The sequence below is a fragment of the Lagenorhynchus albirostris genome, chromosome 3, assembly GCF_949774975.1.
Source record: "Lagenorhynchus albirostris chromosome 3, mLagAlb1.1, whole genome shotgun sequence".
Taxonomy (NCBI): domain Eukaryota; kingdom Metazoa; phylum Chordata; class Mammalia; order Artiodactyla; family Delphinidae; genus Lagenorhynchus; species Lagenorhynchus albirostris.
In genome coordinates, this window is record NC_083097.1 from 129,794,306 (window position 1) to 129,820,408 (window position 26,103).

At 44.9% G+C, this 26,103-nt stretch overlaps 1 protein-coding gene across 7 annotated transcripts in view; it reads left to right on the top strand.

The window, feature by feature from the left end:
* Positions 1 to 26,103, top strand: part of GALNT10 (polypeptide N-acetylgalactosaminyltransferase 10) — a 229,855-nt gene that overhangs the window by 93,357 nt on the left and 110,395 nt on the right. For 5 of the 7 annotated variants that reach the window (XR_009539646.1, XM_060144071.1, XM_060144073.1 and 2 more), the window contains exons 2-4: positions 2,983 to 3,069; positions 19,556 to 19,658; positions 22,306 to 22,444. Coding sequence is in view for 6 of the 7 variants with exons in the window: in XM_060144071.1 (XP_060000054.1) it covers positions 2,983 to 3,069; positions 19,556 to 19,658; positions 22,306 to 22,444 (329 nt within the window). In the remaining variant the exon portion in view is untranslated. Of the gene's footprint in view, positions 1 to 2,982; positions 3,070 to 6,771; positions 6,829 to 19,555; positions 19,659 to 22,305; positions 22,445 to 26,103 lie in introns of those variants that run through there. The other 2 variants (XM_060144076.1, XM_060144072.1) reach the window with 2 other exon arrangements.

Sequence of the window (26,103 nt, forward strand, 5' to 3'; positions counted from 1 at the left end):
AGGTGGGAGAAGACTCATTCACCTTGTAAAAGTGTGGTTAGGAATGTAGACCCACTGCTTGTTTACACTATGATTTTGGCGAACTACTTGGCTTCTCTGAGTCTCTTGTTGAATCTGTAGAAAGGGGGAATACTTGTGCCTACTTTCTAGGACTGTCAAAAGGATTAAATGAGATCATAGGTCTAAGTGCCTGCCATAGTGCCGTGCACATGGTAGGTGTTCAATAAATGTCGGTAATTCTAATCATCATCATCACCAAGTTCCTAGACAAGTCAGAAAATGGCCTTGCTATCTCTTCCCTTATATTCTTAGTTAAATCTTTAACCTCTCAGGACCTCAGTTTCCTTACTTATAAATTAGAGGTGCTCAGGAATTGCAAGTTGGTGGCCCGCTGGACCAAATCTAGCGCGCAAACACATTTGTTTATCCAGATAGTATGTTAAAAATCAAGAAATAGTCTCCAGAAATTTGAATTTTCCAGACTCTTTTACAAACTGAGCATCTGTTTTCACTGACCATCACTTGGCAACTTTTCACCAGCCTCCATCCTCTGTATTATCTTACACCTGGCCACCCCTCTTCACCTGCAGGCAGTTGAGTTGGCAAAGCCTACACTAGAAGGTTTCAGGAATTCTGTGGCTCTGCCACTTTTTCATCCCATGACCCTGAGTATATCCCTTCATCTCTCTGGACCACCACATTACCATCTATAAAATGAGTGAGTTGAGCTTCCAGCCTTGGCTTTCTTTGAATGTTCTATTCAGTCCATAAACCTTTACCGAATTCCTGCTATTTCCAGGAATTTTACCAGGCATTTGGGAGGATGTAGAAAAGAATAAGAATGGGTGTGGCCCAGAGATCTTTTACAGCCAGGCCTCCCCAAGTGTAGACTGCAGAATGGCGCCAGTACACAGTGGAATAAACACAGAAATTGAAGACAAGCATTTAGAAACTTTTATGGCAGTTGGACTTTGCCACGACAGCCAAGTGCGTGCTCAGTGGACGTGCTTGGTTGAATAGATATGGATCAGTTCACGTGTTGTCAAACTCGTGGTGCGTTACAGGCGCCAGCTGCGTACTCGTTCAAGCTACTATTGCTGCTCTACAAACCGCCCCAACCCTTAGTAGATTAAAACAACAACTGTTATTTATTTGCTCACAGATCTACAGTTTGAGCAGGGGTGGACAGCTCAGGTCACCTCTGCTCCACACAGTGCCTGTGGGGTGGCTGCACCGGGGCCCATGGGTCCACCTCCAGCATGGCTCACTCATAGAGCTGGCAGGCTGCTGCCGTGGTCACCTTTCCACGAGGATGCTTCTTCTGAGCAGCATGGCTGGGTTCCACTGGCCAGTGTCCTAAGGGAGCTGGGTGGAAGTGCATGGCCTCGTTATGATCTAGTCTCAGAAGTCACATTGCTCGAAGGATTCACAAAGTTCTACCCGACTTCAGAGGGAGGGGATCTAGATCCCATCTCGTAATGGGCTTGTGGAAAGGTTCTAGAAGAACATGTGGGACATAAGGTTTTGTTGCAGCCACTTTTGGAAAATATAATCAGCCACTCTATATGGGGATGTATTTGTTTTCTGTTGCTGTGTAACAATGAACACAAACTTGTTTTATTAAAGCTTACTGTAGTAAAGCAATGCACCTTCTTTGGCTCAAAGTTTTATAGGTCATGACTCCAAGTTTACTCAATCGGGTTCTCTACTCAGGGTCTAACAAGGCTGAAATCAGGGTGTCGCCAGTCTGGGCTCTCGTCTGGAGGCTCTGGGGAAGTATCCACTGCCAGGCTCGTTCGGCTTGTTGGCAGATTCACTTCCTTGTGGTTGTAGGTTGGGGTCCCCATTCCTTGCTGGCTGTCAGCCAGGGATTGCTCTCTGCTCCTAGAAACCACACACATGGCCCCTGGATCTTCAAATCCAGCAATGTCACATCAAATTCTTCTCACTCTTTGAGTCACTTTGACTTCTTGTACTGCCAGATGGAGAAAACTCTTCTTTTTTGTGTGGCTAGATTATGTCGAGCTGGATAATCTCCTTTTGCCACATAACATAATCAGTAGAGTAATATCTCATCACGTTCCCAGGTTCTACCCACACTCAGAGGGGAGGGGAGTGTAAGAGGATGAGGGTGATTGGAAGGCATTCTTAGAATCCTGCCTGCCACAGATGGTTTGGTTCGCGATGAATTGGAAATTAAAACGAAGCGGTTCTTCATCACAGATAGTTTGAAAGCACTGGTTTAGGACCCAGTAGAGAGGAATGACGTGTATGCAAATGGCTGTAATTTGAGACCTTAAGGGCTAACTTCCAAAGGGAGAAGGGTAGAGTGGGCCCAGTGAGAGGTCAGTGGGAGGGAAGATTATTGTGTAAGTGGAAGGGGGTAGAATTAGGGTTTCTTGAGGATGTGGTATTTGAACTGAGCGTTGTAAGACAGGTATAATTGGGATCTTTTAAAAATAAGGCAGGGTGGCAAGATTGCAAGTTATATTTCTGTTTGGTGTCTTGGATGCAAACACAGAACTGAACTGAATTTTCTGAATCCTCTCTAAAGTCATTTTATCGCTCTATGACCACAAACAATACTACATGACAAACGACCCTGAAGCTCAGGGGCTTCAGACAGCACTCACGTGTTATTGCGTACAGGTCTACAGGTCAGTTGGGCAGTTTCTGTGGTCCCGGCTGGGCTGTCTCACGCATCTCGGACCAGCCGTGGTGGGCTGGGTGGCTCTGCTGGCCTTGCTGGGCTCTCATATCTTCAGGGGTTGGCTGGCTGTCAGCTAGTCCGGTATAACCTCCGTTGTTCGTCACATGGTTCCTCTTCCACCTGCCCCGCCCCTCCTTCTAGCATGTACTAGCCTGGGCTTGTTCCCTTTGAGGAGACAGACGAACAAACACGAGGGTGGAAGAGTGCAGGTCTTAGAGGCTTGGGCTCAAAACTGGCACGCTGTCACTTCTGCCTCCTTCTTTTGCCCACAGCAAGTCACCAAGCCTGCCCAGATTCAGAAGCTGGGGAAACAGACTCCATCTCTCGGTGGGAGGAGCCAGAGGATCCCACTGCAAAGGGTATGGACACAGGGAGGGCTGGAGGATTGGGGCCACTCTTTTCAATCTGTCTATCAAGGCATCCTGAGAAATCTTACTAAATTCTCTAGACGAAAAGAACAAGAACCCCCTCCCGACTTCAACTCCATTGTTCCTCAAGCTAAGCAGAGGTTTTTGGAGAAATTTATGTGTGAGAAACCATCTGGAAAATGTACAGTGGTCCATTAACCAGAGTTATAAGAAGCCAGGCGTCTAAAACAGTCTGCAGTCTTCTGTGTGAGTAGAAGGCAAAAGAGGAAACATTCTGGGCAACCTGATCACCTTTGCTTCTGTGGTTCTTTCACCAGCCCACATTATACTCATCCTTCAATGCCCAGCCCCAGTGCTCTCTGCAGAACTGTTCCCAGAACAATTATTTTGGGAGAATAATTCTTTTCCCAGGTTCCAGTAGCAATTTTTAGAATGAAATGGTGTCAAATTTGGCCTTTGATGTAGACAAAAAACATTTATTTTATGTTACTTCCTGAAGCACCTAACCCAAGGCCAACAAATAGTAGTTGCACAATAAATGATCATTAGATGAATAGATGAATGAATGGTTAGATGAGTAAACGGATGGCAGATGCTTCCGCACTTGACTGAAGCTTTCTTTTAGAAGAATCTGATGTTATCATAAACTTTATTTCCTTCCCTCCAAATCAGTATGTCAACTTGAAATCTTTTGTAGTTGTTCCATGTCTATGTGCTTTAAAGAAAAACCCAGAAAACTGATTGCACAGGGGAGGAACCCTGTTGTGTTCTCCCTCATAAACCCTGTCATTAGTAGCATAGCATTGCAAACTAAGGTCCATGGGTTCCCGAGGATATTAATCATTCTCTAGCTGAAGGGGGTGGTGGTGGGAACTTCTCATCAGATAAATTTGTGAAATACTGGATTAAACATTGAGGCAGCTTTCCTTTTTGTGAGACTTCACAGAGCCTTTAATATGTTAATATACATCTAATGTATCTCCAAGAGAGCATTAGAATATGTAAGGTTTGAAAATTGGAAGGATTACTTTTTGTGGGTGAGGCAGGGCAGGGGTGCAGGGAGGAGGGAGGTATAACTTTTTTTATTGTGGTAATACATAACATAATATTTATCATTTTAACCGTTCAGAAGGGTACAATTCAGGGGCATTAAGTAGATTCACAGTACTGTGTAACCATTACAACTACACCCAAAACTTTGTCATCATCCCCAACAATGACTCCATTTACACAATAACTCCCCCTTCCCACCCCCCACCATTACCTCTCTTCTGCTTTCTGTCTCTGTAAGTTTGCCTATTCTAGGTCTCTCTGTTGACTAAAAAAAAAAAAAAAAACCACAACGTGAGAGTTGTGAGTTAAGTTTTATCTGGGGTAAAATAAGGACTATATAGCCTGGGAGATAGCATTTCAGGTTGCTCCGAGAAACTGCTCCAAAGAGGTTGGTGGGGTGGGGGTGGGGGGAGTCAGTATATATGTGATTTGGGTGAAGGGGGGTACATGCAATCAAGCACACACGTTTGCAGAAGGTAGCGCTGGTCACGAGGAGCAGATGTCTCCATTAATTATTTTAGTGCTATTCTAGATACAAGGAGATGCAAGAATTAGGCTCGTAAAGTCTTCTCCTGAAAATATCTACCTGAAGACCTATTCTGCCATTTTTTCCCAGAGCACCAAGTGCCTCACTCCTGATCTCCACCCTGAACCGCTTTCAGGGTGTGTTGGAGGTCAGTGGCTGCAGTGGCTGGGGACTTCATCTTTGTAGAGGCAGACGGCAAGTGCCAATTTTTAGTTGGCACCTCATATAAGTGGAATCATATGTGTCCTTCTATGTCTGGCTTATTTCACTCAGCATCATATTTTTGATGTCCCTCCTTGTTGTAGCATATTTCAAAATGTTACTCTTTTTCTGGCTGAATAATAACTATTCCATTGTATGGATGTGCCGCATTTTGTTTAATCCTTTTATCTGTTGAGGGACACGAGTTATTTCTACCTTTTGATTGTTATGGACAATGCTGTTGTGAATGTTGGCATAACAAATATCTGTTTGAGTCCCTACTTTCAGTTCTTTCGGATACATACCTAGGAGTGGAATTGCTAGGTCATATGATACTTCTACGTTTAAACTTTTGAGAAACCACAAAACTCTTCCACAGAGGCTGCACCATTTTACATTTCCACTAGCAATGCATGAGGGTTCCAGTTTCTTTGCCAACACTTGTTATTTTCCATTTTTTAAATTACGGCTGTCCTGGTAGGTGTAAAGTGATATCTCCTTGTGGTTTTGACTTGCATTTCCCTAATAACTAATGATGTTGAGCTGTAAGAGTCCTTTATGCATTCTGAATATAAGTCCTTTATCAAATGCCTGTTTTGCAGATATATTCTCCCAGCCCATGGCTTGCCCTTTGAAGAACAAAGGCTTTTAATGGCAATGGATTCCAACCTACCCATATTTTACACTTTTTGTGTCCTATTTGAGAAACCTTTGCCTAAACTTAGGTCACTAAAATTTGCTCACATATTTTCTTCTACAAATATTATAGTTTGGCTCTTACGTTTAGGTCTGTTACCCATTTTGAGTTAATTTTTGTGTATGCCGTGAGGTGTAAGGGTTGAGGTTTATTTTTTGGCACGTGATACCTAATTTTTTGACACCATTTGTTGATAAGAGCATCCTTTCCCCATTGCATTTCCTTAGCACCTTTGCTCATAATCAGCTGATTATATACCTGGACTCTCCACCCCATTCCCATTGATCACATGTCTTCCCTTGCTCTAGTAGCACACTCTCTTGGTCACCGTAGCCCTTGAGCAGGCCTTGCAATTAGGACGTATTAAGTTCTCCAACTTCATTCCTCTTTTTCTAAATTGTTTTGGCATATTCTTCTAGATCCCTTGCATGTTAGTTTTACAAAGATTGCATTGAGTCTCTAGATCAATTTTGAGAAGATTGACATCTTAACAATATCAGGTCTTCTGATCCATAAACATGATATATGTCTCTGTTTATTTAGATCCTTGATTTCTCTCAGCAGCGTTTTGTAGTTTTCAGTGACTAGGTCTTGCATAGTTTCGTTAAATTTATCCCTTCAGTATTTAGAATTTTTGATGCCATTGTAAATTATATTTTTATTTCCATTTCCAACATTTCGTTGCTGATATTTAGAAATACAATTGATTTTCATGTGACAACTTTGTATCCTGTGACATTGCTGAACTCACTAGTTCTACTAGTGCTTTTGTAGATTCCTTAGGATTTTTTGATGTAGATAATCATGTCATGGACAGACATTGTTTGACATCCATTCTGCAGTCAAAAAATGGGACCTAGAAAGACAGGGGACCTGTCTGCTGCTCACTGTTCATAAATGCAGAGACAGGAGTTTGAAACTTGGATCTTCTGGATCCTCCTTCAGGGTCCTCTCCACCACACCCAAGTTGCTTCTCAGGATTTCAGGCCTCAAGAAAAGAAGCTCGTATCAGCTAAGATTAGATTTGAATGGCTTAAACACAAAAGAAGTTTATTTTTCTCTCACTTAAAAGTCTGGAGGTTTGCATCCCAGGGCTGGTATGACAGTTCTGCTTCATAAAATCCTCAGGAACCTAGGCTTCTTCCCACAAGTAGCTTCACCATCCCTAGGCCATGGACCTCCATCTCGTGATCCAATATGGTGGCATTTGCATTCTAGACAGCAAGATAGAAGGAGTAAAGAAGGAAACGGTGCACACCAGTGATGTCTTCAGGTAGGTTCTGTGGACTGCCACACACACCTGCACCCACATCTCTTTGGATAGAACCCAATTGGGCCACACCTAGCTGCAAGGATGTCTGGGAAATATCATCTTTATTCTGAAAAGTAATATTACCAGCTGAAATTTCTGTTACTGTGGAAGAAAAAGAGAACAGCTGCTGGGGGATAAACAGCAATGTCTGCCACAACCTAAAGGGTAGGAATCCAGAAGGGAAACAACTTGAAAATTGTTGACGAAAAATTAATCAGTCGATCTAAGAAAGAATTGGAAAATTTTTTTTGAGCCAAATTTGAAGATTATAACCGGGAAGAGCATCTCAGAAAGCTCTGAGAACTGTTCTGCCAGTTAGAAATCAAGGCACAGTTATATAACTTTTCTGAGACAGAGGGCTGTGTATCAAATGATGTATTATTGACAGTTTACATAATCTAGATCTAAGCGTCATCCTGGTGGGTTGTGTGACCGCCCCCCCACCCTGCCCCGTACAAATCAGGAAGGAATGTTATCTTTTAAGGAGTTGTCTTGTTGATAGTAGAAGAATGTTGCTCTTTATGGTTGAGCAGGTATTCCTGCAGATGGGGGAGGTTTGGTTGATGCACAATGAAGATACACAATGCACAATGCAGATACACAATACACAGTGAGGGGAGAGGGGAGGCCAAAGGGCAGAGAAGACTTTTTATGTTTAAATTTGTCTCGTCTTGCTATAAAATATGAATTGTATTTCACAAAATGAAAGGAGGAAAAAGATGGCAGAGTTCAAAGTTGGTTGCATCTTTTACAGATCGTTTTAGGATCAGGTGAGCCAGCTCTCTTTAGTTTTTATAGCCCGTTAAGTTGACCTGAAACCATTTAGTCAGAGGATAAAGTTAATCCTCAGAACCCCTTATGGTATTATATCCTTGTGACTATATTAGACATGTCTAATCATGGATGACCTTCTTTCATCTAGAAAAGATAAAAGATGTCTCCTCATTCATTTGGTCAACAAAAATTGCTATCTCCTACCCTCATGGACCTCACAGTTTAAGGAGAGATAGGCAGTAATGAAATAAGCACCTGAATGAATGTGAAATCACAAAGGAGCCATAAGGATGCTACAGGGGCACACTTAGGGACTGTGATCTAGTCAGGGAGGTCAGGGAAGGTTTGCCTGAGGGTTTGGATTCATTTCTGCAGGAGAGGCTACTTTCATAGCAGAGTGGTGTATTCTGAGGAAACCATCCTTTATGCCATTGTGGTTACAGCTTATGAATCCTGCCTGGGGCACTGTATGAGTAAGAGATCGTTATTTAAGAACAAGGATGCCAGAATGAGAGTAGGATGGGGGTAGGGGAGGTGGGAGGTGGGGGAACTGCTCAGGGACTTTGAGAGAGTCCTTTGTGGCTTACACCCCAGGAGAAATGGAGAAGAGGAAAGGATTTCAGAGGTTCCATGATGGCAGGTCGAGGAGGCCAGGATCATAGTCCAGTCAGAGACTTTCCTTGGGGGCCAGGAAGGAGCCCAAAGAATTTTGGGAGCCCAGAAGGAATTTTCTAATAACTGGAGTCACCTGTATGGAGGAAGAGAGCTTCCCATTCTCTAAGCACCCAAGCCAGGCTCAGGGACCATCCATGTGCCGTAACAAAGAAAGGGTTACTGAGTCCAGTGGACCATCAGAGGAGGTAGCATCTAACCTCCCACTCAGCGTCTAGATTCTGTGACTCTGAGACCTGGAACAGGGGAAGGTCCTAACAGTTGTGGATGAGGGGAGGCCAGTACCAGAGGAGAGGCCAGCCATCTGTCACTTTCTGCTTCTCCACTTCCTCCTGCTTGGGGACCTTTGCGAGCAGCAAGAGAGCCTGAAGCAATCAACCAGCAGACTGCAACCTACCAGGTGTACTTGGGAATTCACTCTTCCAGCTTAAGGCAGGCGTGGTAGATGGGTCCCGTCCGCTGGCCAACACTGGTTAACTGGTAAGGGCCACTTGGAGCACAGTGTTGAGAAGGATTCTTGGAGTCTGGGACCCATAAGGAAAAGCATTACAATAGGTTGGTGATGCCTGCCTTTATTCTAGTGTGATTGTGAGGAAGAAATGGGATGATATATGTAAAAAATGCTTTGTAAATTGCAAAGTGCTATCGAAATAATAACTAGTCATGGTAGCTATGATTTTAAGTGCTTCCTAAATACCAAACACTGCTAAGAGCTTTACTTCTCACAATAACCTTTCTGTTAGATACTGTTAATATCCTGCCTTTTACAATCGAGGAACCACGGCTTGGAAGAACAGTGTAATTCGCCTAAGGTCGCACAGCTAGTGAGTGTAGAACCGTGACACAAGCCTGGGTGTTTCTGACTCCAAAGCAAGTGCTTTTATAGACTTTGTTTTGCTGTCTTCAGAATGTAGGGGATTATAACTGTAATTATTACTATTAATAGAGCAACTATTCTGTTACTTGGGGGCTCAGCCCTAATTCCCCAGCTAAGGGGATGTGTTTGCAGCCGTTTTTTGGTCCCTGGAAAGGTTTGAACTTGCCTTCTGCTCAGCTTACCAATTCTGCCTGCCTTTCTCCTACCCGTCCGCATCCGCTCTGCAGAGCAGTGTAATGACCCTCTGTTAATGCTCCGTTCGCCGAGCGTCTGAGAAGAGCACTTTTTAGCAGGCTGCCTGCAGTTGTTCAAGACTCCTCGTGAACAAGGCACAGAAGGATGATTCACTTCTGCAAGTCGTGCTTTCCTGAGAGCCGACTGTGCTCCCCAAATCTTTCCAGGCACGGAGATGTGGGGAGCAGCGGGCTGACGTGTGGTAGGAACTCCTAGCTGTGATGGTTACACGCATGGGGTGGTTGGCAGTTTGCAGAACACTTTCATATCAATTTTCTCTCCAGGCCTCAGTTTTGTCATCTACAGAGTGGATGTAATGACAATAATGATATAGTAAAGTCTCATCTTTCTAAAGGGTTAGGTTATAATAAACTTACCACTTAAGGTGAAAATAACGTAAAATCAGAATCACCCTTGACAATCACCCGTGGAATATAAAGACAAACCACCTCTCAAAAGCCCAACTGAGGCAGTTTTTCCTCCAGCATTAAAACTGATGACTGTTTCTCTGGTTGAAGTCCTCACGATGCCTTCTGAGGTAATGAAAATACTTATCTTCCAAGAGTAGGCTTACTCGGCACCAAAGCGCTCACAGTACCAGAGGCCAGAGGGAACTAGGCCCCTGGGGACATCATCCAGGATACAGGCTCGCTGAGTGTGGGGACAGGTGGATCACCAGCCTCCCTAGTTAGGATTTCTTTCTCTTTCTTTTGGACCATGTGTCACTGAATTCCTGAAGCTTTAACTATATATATGATACAGTTCTATTAGGTCTGATTTCCTGACTTGCTGTCTATGAACAGGATTAAAACTTGAAAATAACGTGTAGTAAAGCGAACACCAGGCTGGGTGAGGGGAGATCTGGGCTCAGGCCCCAGGTCAGCCCCACCTGCATCCATGGCATCTTGGGCCTATGGACCTTCAAGATGAACTCATCACCCAAGTGTCCAAGTCCTGAGGCTGCATTTCTTGACTGCAGACTTGCAGGACCCTCGTGACTCTATTTAAAATAAAAAATGTTTATGTCCATCCCAGCTTCTACCTTCCTGCCTAAACTGGCGTCATCTTTGCCTATACCACTGTGATGATAGCCTCCTCCCTGTGTTCCACCCTTCCTCTTGGCCTCCTAATCCTTTCGCCAGTAGCTATAAGAGAGCTTTCCAAATGCAATCTGATCTTGCCACTTCCTTCTATAAAATACTTCGTTTCCAAATGCTTCTGGGGAAAGACAAAATTCTCATCCCTGCCCACCTCTCATCCCCACCAGGCTTCCCCTCCTTCTGTGTGCAACACACACCCTGCTCTTCTTTTAGTCCCTCTCGTTTCATATTTGCCCAGCCAAATATGGGCCTTTGCACATCCTCGCTTCACCCTCTGTCTGAAATGCTCTGTTCTCCTCTCTCTGCTGAGTTGATTCTAATCATACTCCATCCGTTTCCTCAGGGAAGGCTTTCCTGACTTTTCTGTCTGGATAAGACCCTGCTGATCTGATCTGATCTGATCTGAAAGAAAGGGACTCTCTTTGCACCATGTTATCCTTCTTTTCTGCACAGGCCACTGTAACTATTTAAATTTATTTGTGGTTCTGGATTAAAGTCTATATTCCCTTCTGCCACACACACTACTATAAGCTCTATGAGAGCAGGGCCCTTATCTGTCTTGCTCACCAGTGTATTCTTTATACCTAGCACAGAGCCTGGCATGTGCTTGTATTCATTAAACATGTACGTGGATGGACCAATGGATGGGTGAGACACCCAAATGAACATTGTCAAATGATCAGTGTTGTTGTTGTTTTGTTTGTTTTTCCAGTGATAAACCCTTTGGAAACTTCCTCTGAAGAAAATGGTACAAGTTGCAATCATTCTTTTAGAATGAAAGAGAAAAGTTACTGAAGGCTCCATTTGCCCTTTAGATAGTAGGTATTACAAACATCTTGGCTCTTTTTCTCTCTCTGTTTAAAAAGTCTTTTAATGAGCTTTCACACTGTATGTAGCAAATGACCTTTTCTAGAGCCATCTGTACAAAACAAAAGGGTGAATTGGACTAGTGGGTTGCTTCTGCCCTTGGAAGCACTGCGTCAGCCTTTTTAAACAAGGGTTCCTATTTGTGAATGACCTTACCCTCTTAGGGAAGGGGGCCCCGCCCAGATTTCAGATGCCAACATCCTGGTGTTGAGACCACAGGGTTATTGGAGCGAGGAAAATTGACACGCCTGATTACTGGGTGGAACAGCAGGACTTGCCTGACGTGGGCCTGGCCGACTTCGTCAGTCTTGTGGTTGCTGGGTTATAGTGTCTCTATCCATTCATAAACAGTGCCCTTTAGGGGCAATTGTTTTCTCATACTGCTTGGTCCTGGTTGTATTGGAAGGTAGGTTTTCTCAGAACAGCGGCCTGCCAGGTGAGGGCTGGGCTTAGGTCAGCTCATTTCAGTCTGACTTCTGGAATGCTGGAGAGTGAGCCTCAGCCTACAATGAGGGTACGTTGCTTCTGAATGAAAACAAAATCGTGTTTCTCTCTGCATCTATCCCAGGAAGAGGGGGACTCTGAGATTAATTACAGGTGGATAGGTAGTAACATTTTGTTCTTGGACCTCTACTCCAGCCTGTTCCTTGCTCAAAGACCTTTTGTGGCTCCCACCTGCCAAACAGCTCAAATGTAAGGCCCTCAGATTCTGGTCCAGACTTCCTGGCCTCCTTGTTCCTGACTCTCTGTTGCATCCCACTCACCCCAGCCAAATCAGTCTCCTTGCCACTAAGGAAACAGGTCCCTTACTTTCTAACCTCCATCTCTTTGCACATGCTTCCCCTCCAGCTGGGCTCCATACCCCCGTGGCTACCAGTCAAAATCCTACCCATCCTTTCAGGCAGCTGTCAAAGACCTTGCTTCTGCAGGAATTTTTCCCTGATGGTCTTAAGTAGAATTTAACCTTTGGCTCTTGTAAATACCTTTAGAATTCATCTGTACAACTTTCAAGGCACACACAGTGTTGTGTGTTTTTTCCTTTCTTATATCCATGCTGTTTGTTGAGGCTAAGAATTATCTTATTTTTCTTTATTTCCTCCACAGCTCTTTGGACATAGTAGGTCCTTAATTCCTCAGCGGAATCATCCTCTTTTATGAGGTGAATGAAGAAATAAAACAATTCAGCTTATGTCCTCAAAGCTCATGAAGAAAGTACATTTATCAGTTGTCCAAACTCCCTTGCTTAAATTAAAGTAACTTTATGCTTTTGGCTAAATTAAGTCCTCCCTGGCCCTCTTTGAAGGATAACCTTGAAGACAACCTTGAAGAGAATGCTTTGCTGTGTTGTCTGTGTGTGTGAGTGTGTGTGTATGAAGGTTATTAGAAGAATCTACTTAGCAGATAAACAAATGTTTGGAATTACATGGAGTCATTTAAGCCTCAAAGCAAAATCATTCCAGCGCCTTTGTAGGGTTATTTGACAGGAGGGTTGGGGGCAGGGAAGCTATCCTAAAATTTGCAGCAGAATCTAATCCGTTATAGTCCTCGGACCCTGGATGAAGCAGATGCCCTGCTCAGTTATCCTTTCCGCATTGCCGTTTTTGAACATACAGCCCTATTTTCCATTGTTTTGAAGACACTAGACAGCTCAGCCAGAGACACAAGTGTCCTCTCTGAGCGGTAGTTGCCGAGTCGGCAGCGCTAGGATTAGAGTATGTGCTTTAACAGACCTTTCTCCTTGGGCAGAATACAGTTGGCTCACTTCACCACCTTTCTTCCTTCCCTCCAAAGGATGCCAGGCACGCTAAATAGTGATTAAACAAAAGATTAAAATTCCATTTGTTTGTGTGTGTGTGTGTGTGTGTCTGAACACTAATTGATTCTTTCAGTGGAATGTTAAGTAAAAGCATGCAGATACCAGAAGCAGTTATTTAGAGCAGCCAGTCAGAATCCACTTCCAATTTACTGTTTAATGTGATTTCCACCATCATTCTGCCAGCCTTCTCCCTACACTCTCCCTCACCTCCCTTGCCCTGTGCTCCTTTCCAGCCTCTCTGCTTCCTGTAGCAAAAGGACATCTGGGAACAGAGGGGAAGGAAAGTGGCAGAAGATGGTTGCTGAAGGAAAATAATCACGGCTTTTATAGACAAATCTGTGAGTCTGCAGAATTAAAGAAACTTAAAATTACCTCTGGATTGAAACCCAGACATGCTTTTTTGCATAACATGAAGTGATTGCCATTGCATAAGAATTGCTGTCTTTTGAGAAGCATTGTTCATGTTTTTCTTGTTGCGAAAGGTCTGTGGCATTTGTTTCTGTCGTACAATGCCACTATTAACTAAGGACTTTCTTCTTTCCTCAAGAACAGCGAATTTCCATGTGGGCACATAACCTGCTGTTAATGAGGAAACTCTCTAAATCCTGTTACCAGCAATAGCCGGTTGAATTGGCTCAGGTGTTCAATAGGTCCTTCTGCAGGGCTCCCAGTTTTATTATTAGATTCCCATCTCTCTCCTTTTCCCCCAAACATGACCATCACATACACCAGATCATAATCCTTCTCCAAAAATAACGTATTAATAGTTGCACTCCTTTACCGAAGGGGCCTAACTTTGTGCCAGACACTGAGCTTGATGCGTTGTATAGAGGAGTTCAGTTCATCCCCTCAGGTGCAGGTTAACCTGCAGGTTATTCTGATAGTTTTCCCTATTTATCAGTCAAGGAAACTGGGGTCCACCTGCCCAGGAAGTAAAACCTAAGTTTTTCCGTCTCTGGAATCAGAATGCTCTGAATCATCCAACTAGACTTCCTGCCCCATTAATGAGCCATCATTCATTCAGTCATTCACCTGGTATTTACTAAGGGCCTAAGGTATTGACCTAGGAATACAAAGTGACAGCTCAAAACAGATGTGCCCCTGCCTTCAAGGAGCTCACAGTCTAACCCAGGGAGAGAACAGCCAGATCTGGTTTGGTCTTTGGGGCTGACAAACTATGGGATTTTGGGCAAGTCTCTTCTACTCTGTTAGCTGCAGATTTCGTATCTGCAAGCGAGACAGCTGGATTTTGACAAGTGGTTTTCCACCTTTATTGTGAATCACATGGGGAATGTGTTTAAAGACATCTTCCTGGCCTCCTACGCCCAGATATGTTGATTTCATAGGTTCAGGGTGGGGTCCAGGCATTTGTATCTATGATGAGAGCTCAGGTCTCCCAAGAACCATCCTTTGAGAGAGACTGATCTGGCTATAAAGCCATTAGCATCTACAAGGGATCTGTGTTGTCATGCCTGTATCCCCAGTGCCTGGCACAGAGTAGATCTCGATAACTATTTGGCAATAGCTGGAATGATGTATCTGTGGGGCTTCCATGGGTGGATGTCAGAGACTCCTGATCAAAATTTTCATAAAGGTTTCTGGATAGGATTCTAAGGGCCCTTTGGGCTCTGAATGCTCAGTGGTTTTAGTATCAAAACCAACTCCTTTTCTGACCAAAAGCTCAGACTATTATTGGAAATCTTTTTAACTTGTATAGTAAAATTTGAGTCCTGTATCAAGGTGATTTGATGAGATGTCAATTTACAGTAGATTCTTAAAATCCTAAAGGAGTTGGTACCCACATTGATGTGTAAACTCTGAAAGTGCTCCCGATAACACAGTTTGTGATTTTTCTTGGTTGATCTGAAAGTACCTTTTGGGCAGGTAGTGCTGTCTCTATTTTCCAGGTAGGAAAATCGAGGTGCCTGTGACTCTTGTAGTTTGTCCAAGACCACACTACAAGGGCTCTCTCCACTAAAACCCAGCGTGGGAGTCAAAGAACATAGCTCTTATTCTCTGGCCTGCTTATGTGGCCTTGGTTGGGTAGCTTGGCCTCTTTGGACATCAGTTTCCCCACCTGTAAGATAGGAGACAGGTGGACTAATTGTTTCTGAGCAGCTGCGTAGCTTGGTTATTTGAGGACCCCCCCAGTGACATGTTTAGACATGCAGAAGTCCCTATGGCAGCAAGCTCCGAAGTCCTCTTAGTTTAGGGAGGAAATAAGATCTACTGAGACCACCTAAAACAGGCCACCTCTGCAGATCATTCCAGAGGGACATGCATCATTAAGGCAAAGGCAATGAGGTGGTAGAAGCTGTTAAGTGTGAAACTCCCAGAACTTTGGAATCTTAATTCTCTACCCTGTTGGTTCAGCGATTCACTGTTCATTCAAGGGAGTTTACCTCTATGCGGTCACAACTGTGGGATTCAACCCCGTGCCCTGTTCCCAGCAGTGTGAGAAGACTTTCACAAACATATGGAGGAAACAGTGTCCTTTCTGGACTCCTAGACTCTTGAAATGTCCTTGTAAAGGTCGCCTCACCCTTGCTACTCAAAGTGTTTTTCGCACATCAGCAGCATCAGCCATCCCCTGGGAGCTTTTCAGAAATGCAGAGTCTTAGGCCCAGCCCCAGACCTCCTATGTCAGAATCCATGTTTAACAAGATCCCCACGTGATTGTACTGCACAGGAAAGTTCGAGAAGCGCTAGCCCTAACCCCACACTTGAGTCCCCTCCTTCACATCCTGATGAACAGGCGAGCATCCTATTCCTGGCCTCCTCTAGCTTCTTCCAAGTGCCCCTGTTTCACCCTAATACCAGTCCAACTTTTAGAATTTCTTCTCTATCTTAAACTAATCCCTCAATCATTCAGTAAGTTCTGCCCTTGGCACTCACGCTAGCCTCAGGGCCTCAGAGAACAAGACAGATGCTCCTGTGTCCCCCACAGCTTCCCATCTCCCAGTCTTCCTACAACACAGTTTCTAATCTTCCTCATACATACCTGTATGTGGCAGCCTGTTGCAAACTCCCTGGGGCCAGGAAAGTAAGACAAGTGAGAGATGAGAGCCAGGTGAAATGCAGTAAGGAGTGGCGGGGGACTGTGGCAAAGTGGAGAGCCATGTGCTGGCCCAGCTCGGTCAGAGCACTGACGTGTCTTTTGAGTTTTCAGGAGAAGCCAATGAATCTTGATAAAACAATAAGAAATCCCTCCATTTTTTTCATGCTGGCAGTTAAAAAAAAAAAAAAAGATCCTCAGAAGCCAGCAGATTGTGTTTGCCAGTGATCACATCTAAGGTTTTTGTGACCATTGATGATGAATATCTGCCCGGCTTGGATACAATAGCCCAGGTGTAGCCTGACCAGCACAGAGGAGGCAGGATTATGGCCTCCTTCGTTCTAGACCAGTAGTTCTCAAACGGGAGTGTGCATCACAATCTCTTGGAGGACTTATTAAAACCCAGATTGCCAGGCCCCACCCCCAGAGTTGCTGCTGCTCCTTCCTGGGCAGGGCTCGGGCATCTGCATTTCTAACAAGTTCCCAACCGGTGTGGATGCTCCTGGTTCACGTTTTGAGAACCACTTTAGATTGGTTCCTTCCATTAAGGCAGCCGTGCTTTGCAGAACCTCTTTAGGTCCACCAGTGACCTAACGTCGTCAGTGGAAGTTCCCAGTCTTTGTGTAGCAGAAGAGGGAGAAGGAATTGGGAGGGAGGGCTGGAGGAAAGATTGCTCACCAGCTCTTGACCGACCAATCCTGACATCTAGAGGTAGAATACTTACTTCGGGTAGGTCCCTGACCCATTCCAAGATTCAGTTTCCCTGTCTGTGAAATAGGGCAGTGTCCTCAGCTCAGTTTCCAAGTATATGTGTTCACTTGTTTGGAGACTTGATTGTCAGTTTGTTTTTAGCAGAGGTCCTTTTAAAAATGAAATCCCACATAGAACTCCGGTATAAAAAACAGACAGATGCATTGCGGGTCTGATTGAAGGAGGGGAGTCAAGCTGTTACTCTCAGCCTCCACCTTCCCAAGGCAGCACTGAAGGGTCTCCTGTAGAAATGTAGCTCACCACAGTTGAAACCTGCTGAAGGAACTTCCAGCTCAGCTCCTGTGATTTCTAAGCCCCCGAGAACTGTTTGCAGGCACATGGCCTTTGTTTTTGGAGTTTTCTTTCCCTCTCTGACCACAACATCTGGCAGGCCCACTTTCAGAGTTTTCTTCTTGCAACTCAGAGGGGTCTGTAGGAGAGGGAATGCCAAGGATTGTCATTATCATTAGAGCCGTTGTGGAAAATCTGCTAACGCAAGAATCAGCCGGAGCCTTAATAAACAGGCGTGGGGATGGTTTTATTCCAGTGGCTTCTTGTTAGTGCTAATGTTCCAGCACACCACGCATTCAGGGCTTAGTTAATTATATAGGAAATAGGACTAGTGGATTCTGCATGCCACAGTGACGAGAACAGGTGTCTGGGGTTTTTAATGGGCAAGGTGAGGTGGAAAGCTGTTCTCATATAGGTGAACACAGGTATTTAAACAGCCGTGTGGAGCAGTGTTACCTTGGGAAGACTCTTACTGAGCCCTGGGGCCAAGTCCTTAGACTCGACTCTTGGCGTGGGAAAGCATCTGACACCTTCTGATGACCCCAGACACTGGAATGCGGCCTCCTTTAATTAGGGGAACTGCTTCCTAATTGGCCCACCAGCATGGGCTCACCTTCTGGAACACAAAATAAATGCCTTCCTCTCCCAGCCCCTGGCGACTATATATTCCTGTTTTCTTTCAGCCATCTAAGTGCTTGTTCAGACCTTCCACACACACTTGACAACTGTTCCCCCTCTTTGGGACTGGGCCTTCTTTGGGACTGCAGAGATGACCAAGACCCGACTTCTCTTCCTGTGCTCTGTGCTCCTCGGGCCCAGCCCAGCCCTGCCGTGCTCCACCTGCACCTGGAAGGCTATGCCCAGGCGACGTGCTCTGCCTGCCTCTCATTTCGCTTATCTGAAGCCCAATCCAAAGGCACCCATGTCCATAAAACCTTCCCCAGTTCTCCCAGGCAGAAGCGAAGTCCCCTAGCACTTTCTCCAGACCTCTCGCCCAAAATTCACTGCTTCTGCCCTGTCTAGTATGGAGCCGCTAGCCACCTATGGCTCTTGAGCACTTGGAATGAGGCTGAATGGAGATGAACACAAGTGTGAAATACACACACTGGATTTTGAAGACTTAGTCCAAAAAAAAAAAAAGAATGTAGAATGCCTCAACACTTTTTTCCACTGTGTGTTGAAATGATACTACTTTAGATGGAGTATATGGAGCTAAATGAAATGTATTATCAAAACTCACTTCACCTTTTTTTTTTTAATTTGGTTGTGCCGGGTCTTGGTTGCGGCACGTGGGATCTTTAGTTTCTTCATGCGGGATCTAGTTCCCTGACCAGGAATCAAACCCGGGCCCCCTGCATTGGGAGCATGGAGTCTTTTTTTTTTTTTTTTTTTTTTTTGCGGTGCGCGGGCCTCTCACTGCTGTGGCCTCTCCCGTTGTGGAGCACAGGCTCCGGATGTGCAGGTTCAGCGGCCACGGCTCATGGGCCCAGCCGCTCCGCGGCATGTGGGATCTTCCTGCACCGGGGCACGAACCCGCGTCCTCTGCATCGGCAGGCGGACTCTCAACCACTGCGCCACCAGGGAAGCCCTGGAGCATGGAGTCTTAACCACTGGACCACCAGGGAAGTCCCTCACTTCACCTGTTTCTAAAAACATTTTTAGGGCTTCCCTGGTGGCGCAGTGGTTGAGAGTCCGCCTGCCGATGCAGGGGACACAGGTTTGTGCCCCGGTCCAGGAGGATCCCACATGCCGCGGAGCGGCTGGGCCCGTGAGCCATGGCCGCTGAGCCTGCGCGTCCGGAGCCTGTGCTCTGCCACGGGAGAGGCCACAACAGTGAGAGGCCCGCATACCGCCAAAAAAAAAAAAAAAATTTTTTCTAAATGTGAATACTAGAAAATGTAAAGTTACATATGCAGCTCACCTAGGTGGCTCATGTTATATTTCTGTTGGACAGCATCACACCTACCTCTTTCTCTCTTCCATGAAAGGAATGTCTGTCCCTCTGTTTTCTCTGCCACGGGTTTGTAAGTTCCAGGAGGATGGACACTGTGTGTCATCTTTCTGAACTTTGCACACCTGGCTGGCACGGAGCAGGACTAACAAAGCTATACTGAGGATATTAATAAATGAACCAATGATGACAGACATTCAATCAATACTGAAAGCTCCCCTAGGCAGTGTAATTTCTGGGCCTCTGTTATCAAACTTATTTCCCCTTTTCTTCTATTTCACAGTTTTTGTCTTTTTTTAAGGGCTCACACAATCAGCAAAAGAAGACCTTTTTCTTGGGAGATGGGCAGAAGCTGAAGGACTGGCACGACAAAGAAGCCATCAAGAGGGATGCTCAGCGTGTAGGTACGAGAGCAGAGCATCCTTGGACGGTCTCCTGGAGAGTGTTTGCGCACGCGCATGTGTATGTGTGTGCGCGAATGTGTGTGTTTAACGGGGGTATCTGGACCTCCTGTTGACTCCCTGTCCGTTTGCCGTCATCCTTCCCCTGGTTCCTGGGATCCCCCGCTTCACCTGTTAGCTGACCCCTTTCTCCGCTCACACCACCAGATCCACTGCCTTCGCGACTTTGCCCTGCTACCTCTATGGTGATAGAAAATGTCTCCCTCCTCGAAGATATTTTACCACTAAAATGAGGAGCAGTAATCATAAGAGCCAACACTTATTGAACACGTATGGTGAACAAGGCCCAAGGTCCACACTTTTGTTGGTGAAACTCCTCACCAACCTTTGTAGCGCATTTGATGAGAAGGGACCTGGAGCTCAGAGAGGTGGAGTAATTTGCCTATAGTCACACAGTGAGAAAGAGGCAGGCTTGGGACTTGAACTCAGGTCTAGAGGGCTGAGTTGATCCCTACCCAGCACCATAGCCACAAGGTTGAATGAATCTAGTGGGCTTCAGCTGAAGTTTTCTTTGCCTAATTAGCCTTTGGAACTGTTCCTGTTACACTGCAGAGTTGGGAAGGGGTGGGGTGACTCGCCACATAATTTCTGTGGCGAGTCATCTCGAGAGAGCCTGGGCTAGGAGCCAGGAGAGCAGCTCAGATACCACCTACCAGCCATGTGACCATCAGATAAATTCCATCTCCTGGAGCCTCGGTTTCCCCCTCTGTCAGTGGGGCTCATGCTTCGTACTTTGATAACCTCAGGGTGTTGTTGTGAAGGTGACAAGCAAAGTACAATTTACAATACTGGAAAGCACCGTAGAAATATAAGGGATTGTATTTTATTCATTTTCATCTCAGGGGTACCCACCACTATTGATTTTTTTTTTTTAAGTTATACTATGACAAAACCAGATGACAGTAAGGCTCTGAATAGAGCTGATGTAACAACTGATGGTCAGGGAAAGCGAAGACAGGACATGCATTTTTCTATATGCCAGTGATTTAAAATGAAGGGGATTTAAAATGTTTTAAAATTTTTTTAAAATTTTAAACATGATTTAAAATGTTTCCTTAAGAAAGGAAACATTTGAAAAGAGCTAATTTTCCAGGCAGTTATACCGGAATTACTGGAACATTGGGCTAACTAGCCAGAAAAGAGTAAGCAGTGGCGACATTATTGAGAGTAATAATAACCAACATGTGCTGAGCACTCACTGTGTGCCAGGCATCTTGCCCTGCATTCCCTCCTTAATCATCACATCGAACCTTCTCATCCCAGGGAATACAAAAGGCAAAACTCAAGACGTAGAAAGGCTGAAGGCGCTCCTGAGATGACACAGCTGGGAGCAGCAGGGCGGGCTTCAAACTCCACTCTGCCCAGCTCCAGGGCCTGAACTCTGAGTCACTCCCCTGCACTGCCTTCCCGAAGCTTCCCTCCCCACCCGAACGGATGCTTCTGCTCTTCTTTTTCTGCCTGTTGCATTTGTGTCCCTTGCAGGATCTGTGCTGGGCACTGGCCAGCAGTGTCTTATCACAGAGCAATGCAAGTTACAGGTGGCGGAGTCCTCTCTCTCGTTGGGCTGGATTGGAGTAGACACCACCCCTGGGCTCCCCTTTTTGCTTGCACCTTCTCATCAAGCTGATGTCAACATTTACTTTGCAAAGTAAATGGGATGTTGCTCAGTCCATGGGCTCCAGAAGATGAGGTGATGTTGAATCAGCTGACTTTTATTACCCTTTCTTCCAGACCCTTGCCAATGGCAGATGCTTGGGCTATTATTGCAGGGGTTGGGGGACATCCCCACGTACCATCTGCACCCTGGGAACCCAGAGAGTAATTTCCTAGGGCATCAGGGACTCTTTCCCCAGATGGATTGTAAAGAGAGAGGAAAACTGGTACTGGATCCACGCAAATCCATTGCTCAAAACAACACTTTTCAGGCAATCCAGGCCTAGGCTAGGCAAATCTTAATTTGTTTGCTGGCTTAAAAAAAATCAAAACATCTTTTATCATTTGTGGCAATTTTGATTTATATATAAAGCTTGCCTTGCCTGGAGAGTAATCATAGTATTTCCTCACATGGTTAATAGGGTTCACAGTTTACAGAAAGCTTTCATGTATGCAACCTCTCATTTGACTTTCTCAGCGTGGTGTGGGTACCAGACAGGAACAAGCTACAGTTCAGAGAGGTAGTACTGGCCCAAGGTTGATCAGCTTATAGGCAAGTGACCTGGCCTCCCGTCCAGGTGATCAGACTTCAGGGTCAGGGATGTTTGGGGCTCCTGGCAGAGTGGGGGAAGCATGGGCTTTGGAGCCCAGAGACCTGGTTTTATAGCCTTTCTGCGTCCTGGTTTATCTGTCTATAGAATGAGGGCTCGTATGCCTACCCTGACAACTTTGCTGGGGACATTACATGAGAACAGGTCTGAAGTGCATGATACGCCCATGGCTGAGTCTCATTCCCCTCACCTCTTTAGCCCTGCAAAATCTGGAGGAACGCTGTATATCAAGTGTAAAGTTCTATCTTGGTGATTTAACCATATTTTTCATCTTCCCTTCCCCACTCCATTTAATTGGCAACACTGACTTTGCTCTCTGCTCCTAGGAAACGGAGAACAAGGGAGGCCCTTCCCCATGACCGATGCTGAAAGAGTGGATCAGGCATACCGAGAAAATGGATTTAACATTTACGTCAGTGATAAAATCTCCCTGAATCGCTCTCTCCCTGATATTCGGCACCCAAAGTGAGTGTAACATCTCTCATCTTCTGGGATCTAAGGATTTTGCCCTGGGCTCTTGTTGAGAATTAATTAAAGAAAAAGGTACATAAAGCACTGCTGGAGGAGATTTCCTCCTGTTACCCAGGGCCTTCGTGCACAGGTTCGTGTGATCAGGTTCTCCTAGAATTTAGAACTGGTGTGGCCAAGGGACAATATTGTCTCTCCAAAAGAGCTGGTCTCCTTCCTCTTTTCAACCAGCGGAAACCACGACCTCTGTATTTCCTTTTTTGACTCTAGCCCACAGGGAAGTCCAGACCTCAATTTGCAAGACAGTTGCAGCAGCCATTTCAACCCTCCCTTTCTCCACCTTCTTTGTGTGACATTTTTATTTTTTTAATCTTTATTTTAGCTATCCTGTGCACCTGTACATCTATATGTTGGTTATAAGCTATCTCAACTCACTTTGAGAGAGGACGTATCATAATGATTATAAAGATAACAGTGGCAGCTAACATTCTTTGAACAGGTAGCGTGTGTCAGGCACTTCATTTGCATTGTCTCAGGTCCTTGTGATGTAGGTCCTGTGATGATGCCCATTTTTACAGATGAGGAAACTGAGGCTTAGAGGGGTATTATAACTCATGTAGGGCCACACTAAGAAGCTGAGCCAGTTCTTGAGCTGCAGTTCAACCAAAAACTATACTCTGGATCTTAAGCCATCCTGCCTCCCCTTTTTAATAGGAGTACCGTAGTAGTCATGGTGATTTTCTAGCAGAGGGGTATCTCTTAAAGTTGCTGTGCATTAGAATCACCTGGAGGGCTGTTAGTTTGAACACAGGACCTTGAGCCTCACGCCAATAATCCCTGATTCAGTAGATCTGGGTCGGGGCCCAAGAACTTCATTACAAGTAAGCTCCCGCATGATGTTTTTGGGGTCACACTTTGGGAACCACTGCAAGCAGAAGATTTCAAAATTGTTTCTTCACGAAGGCAGTACTGAGTAGAAGTGGAGCATAAACTGTTTCGCTCAGGGACTAAGAAATTAGAAGCCGGGAAAAGATAATAACAGCTAACACTTATTAGGTACTTACTGTATGCCAAGCATTATTCTAAGCCAGCTGTTCTCAGAGTGTGGTTCCCAGGCCAGCAACAGCAGCATCACCTAAGAGCTTGTTAGACATGCAAACTGCTGGATCTCAGCCTAGGTCTACTGAATTGAAAGCTCTGCACAGGGGCCCGGCCGTCCGTGTTTTAACAAGCCCTCCAGGGGATTCCGATGCAAAGCTGAAGTTTTATATATACATTCTTTTTTAATATTCTTTTCCATTATGGTTTATCACAGGATATTGAATAGAGTTCCCTGTGCTCTACAGTAGGACCTTGTTGTTTATCCATTCTAAATGTAATAGTTTGCATCTACCAGCCCCAGAACCAAGGGTACTTTAAGTACATTAATTCAGCCAAACCTTCCAAAAACTCTATGAGATAGGTACCTTTATTATCACCATTTTACAGATAAGGAATTGAGGCCAAAAAAAAACAGTTAAATAGTTACCATGAGATGATACAGCTGGTAAGAGGTGGCGCTAGAATTTACATGCAGGGAGTCTGACCTAGAATCCCTAAGTCATAAGGTCTTTCCACCTATAAGGACTCAGTTGGTAGAATGTAATAATAAAGAATCTCGATAGCATGTGTGGCTACTTACAAAACACTTTCTGCCCGCTTACATCTTTCAGTTCCTGTAATAGTACTTTGAGGTTGACGTTTTTATTATCATCTCCACTTTGTAGATGAGGAAAGCACACAGCTAGGAATCCCCAGCCGGAAGGTGTGCTGCTTGCCCAGGACGGGGCCCAGTTCGCAAGGATTTCTTGCAGCGAGAGGAGGGAGCGAGGGCCTTGCAGGGCTTGCTCGGGCGTTTGCTCTTCGTTTCATGGTCTTCACTGTCAAGCCCGGGATTTTTTTCACCTAAGTCTGAGAATGTAGTTCAGATATTACTGATGTTGTTGGATTCAGAACCGTGACCCGACTCTGAGGGTCAGAAACTCAATTTATATGTTTAGCCCCTCGCAGAGTTCAGAATTCTGCACTAATTTCATCTTTCTAAGTCTGGGAAAGAAGTTTCATCTGGGAGCATTATTCTCTTACCTCAGCTACTGCTCTGTGGTTCTGTAGGTTCTCAACTCTGGCTATACCTGGGGTGGTTTTAAAAAAATACAAAAGTCGGGGCCCTACCCCAGCCACTGGAGTCTGAATCTCTGGAGGGATAGCCTGGGTCTGAGGATCTTCTGAAATCTCAGAACGTGATTCTCGCATATAGCCAGGGTTGAGAACTGCTGGTGTGAAATAAGGAATATTTTTACAGTGAGAGAGAGATGCTTTCATCCATTCATTCATCTGTTCATCCAGTAAATGTATATTCATGGTCTTCTGTGTACCAAGCCCTGTGCTGAATACCAGGAACACAATGATAAATGAGCCATTATTGCTGCTTTGGGCAAGAGCAGGGGGTGGATGGCAGGAGCAGGTCATTACCCCACAGGTGAGAACCAGTGAGGGAGCAGGCACAGGGTGCTTTGGAACCCCAGGGGACACCCCCACCCGACACCAGCCTCTGCGGGAGAGGACTAAGCAAGACGGTGCTTTGCCTTAACAACTAAAGGGGCGAGTCTCCCAGCTGTTAGAGGGAGAGCGAGGGGCGGGGAACAAACCCTTTTGTCTCCCAGTGCAGTGCTCTCTCCCGACAGCCCAGAAGAAGAAAGGTCTTCATAATCAAGGCGTCCTTAGACCCACAGATAGGTCTGTGAATAGAATTCAGGAAGGTCTGTAAACTTGGATGAGAACAACATTGCATTTTTCTTTTCATGAACCTCTCACTGAAATCTGGTGTTCCCTTCAGTTATGACTGTAGACAACGAAGCACCTATGATATCTTCACCAAAAGAAATCATTTACTTTCCCATCACTTTACAGATATCTTGAAATGTCACAGATACTCATCACTGCTTTGGAATGACGGTAGTTTTTAGAACTTCCACTAGATCTTGTCATTTAATGTGTTAATGAAGAAGCACATTTATGACTCTATTTCAAGTTCTTTTATTATTTTGATAACAGTATTTCAGTCTAACTGGTTTCCTTTACAAGCTCATCTATTTTATTTTATTCATTGTACACACTGTTCTGAGAAGTGACGATAGGCTTCACCAACCTGGCAGAGAGGTTCAGGGTTTGGGTTTAAGGGGAGGAGGCCCAGTTCTGGGTGGATGTGAATTGAGCCTAAGGCTCTCCTGTATTACCAGCCCACCCACCCAACCAGTATCCAAGTTATGGCAAAAGATGTCGCTAAATCCAACGCTCCTGACACCCACCCTTTTTTAGAATCCCGTTGTGGAAGCTAACTTTTTTTTTTAACGGTAAAGATGGATTTTATAAAATCATTAAGCTGCTTTACTTTACAATTTGACGGAAGGGGCTACAGTGGAATTTTGCAGAGCTAAGAAAATTGTTTACCTTGCTCTGATAAGAAGCAATTTAATATGAACATCTATAAACATCCATTTCACATTTGCCGTAGTTTGTTGTTAATTTTTTCATATGAAAGTTTTGTTTTTTTGCTTTAAGTCTTGAATATATATTCATTAAGACTCATTTAAGCACTAGGGCACTGCTAAAATTCC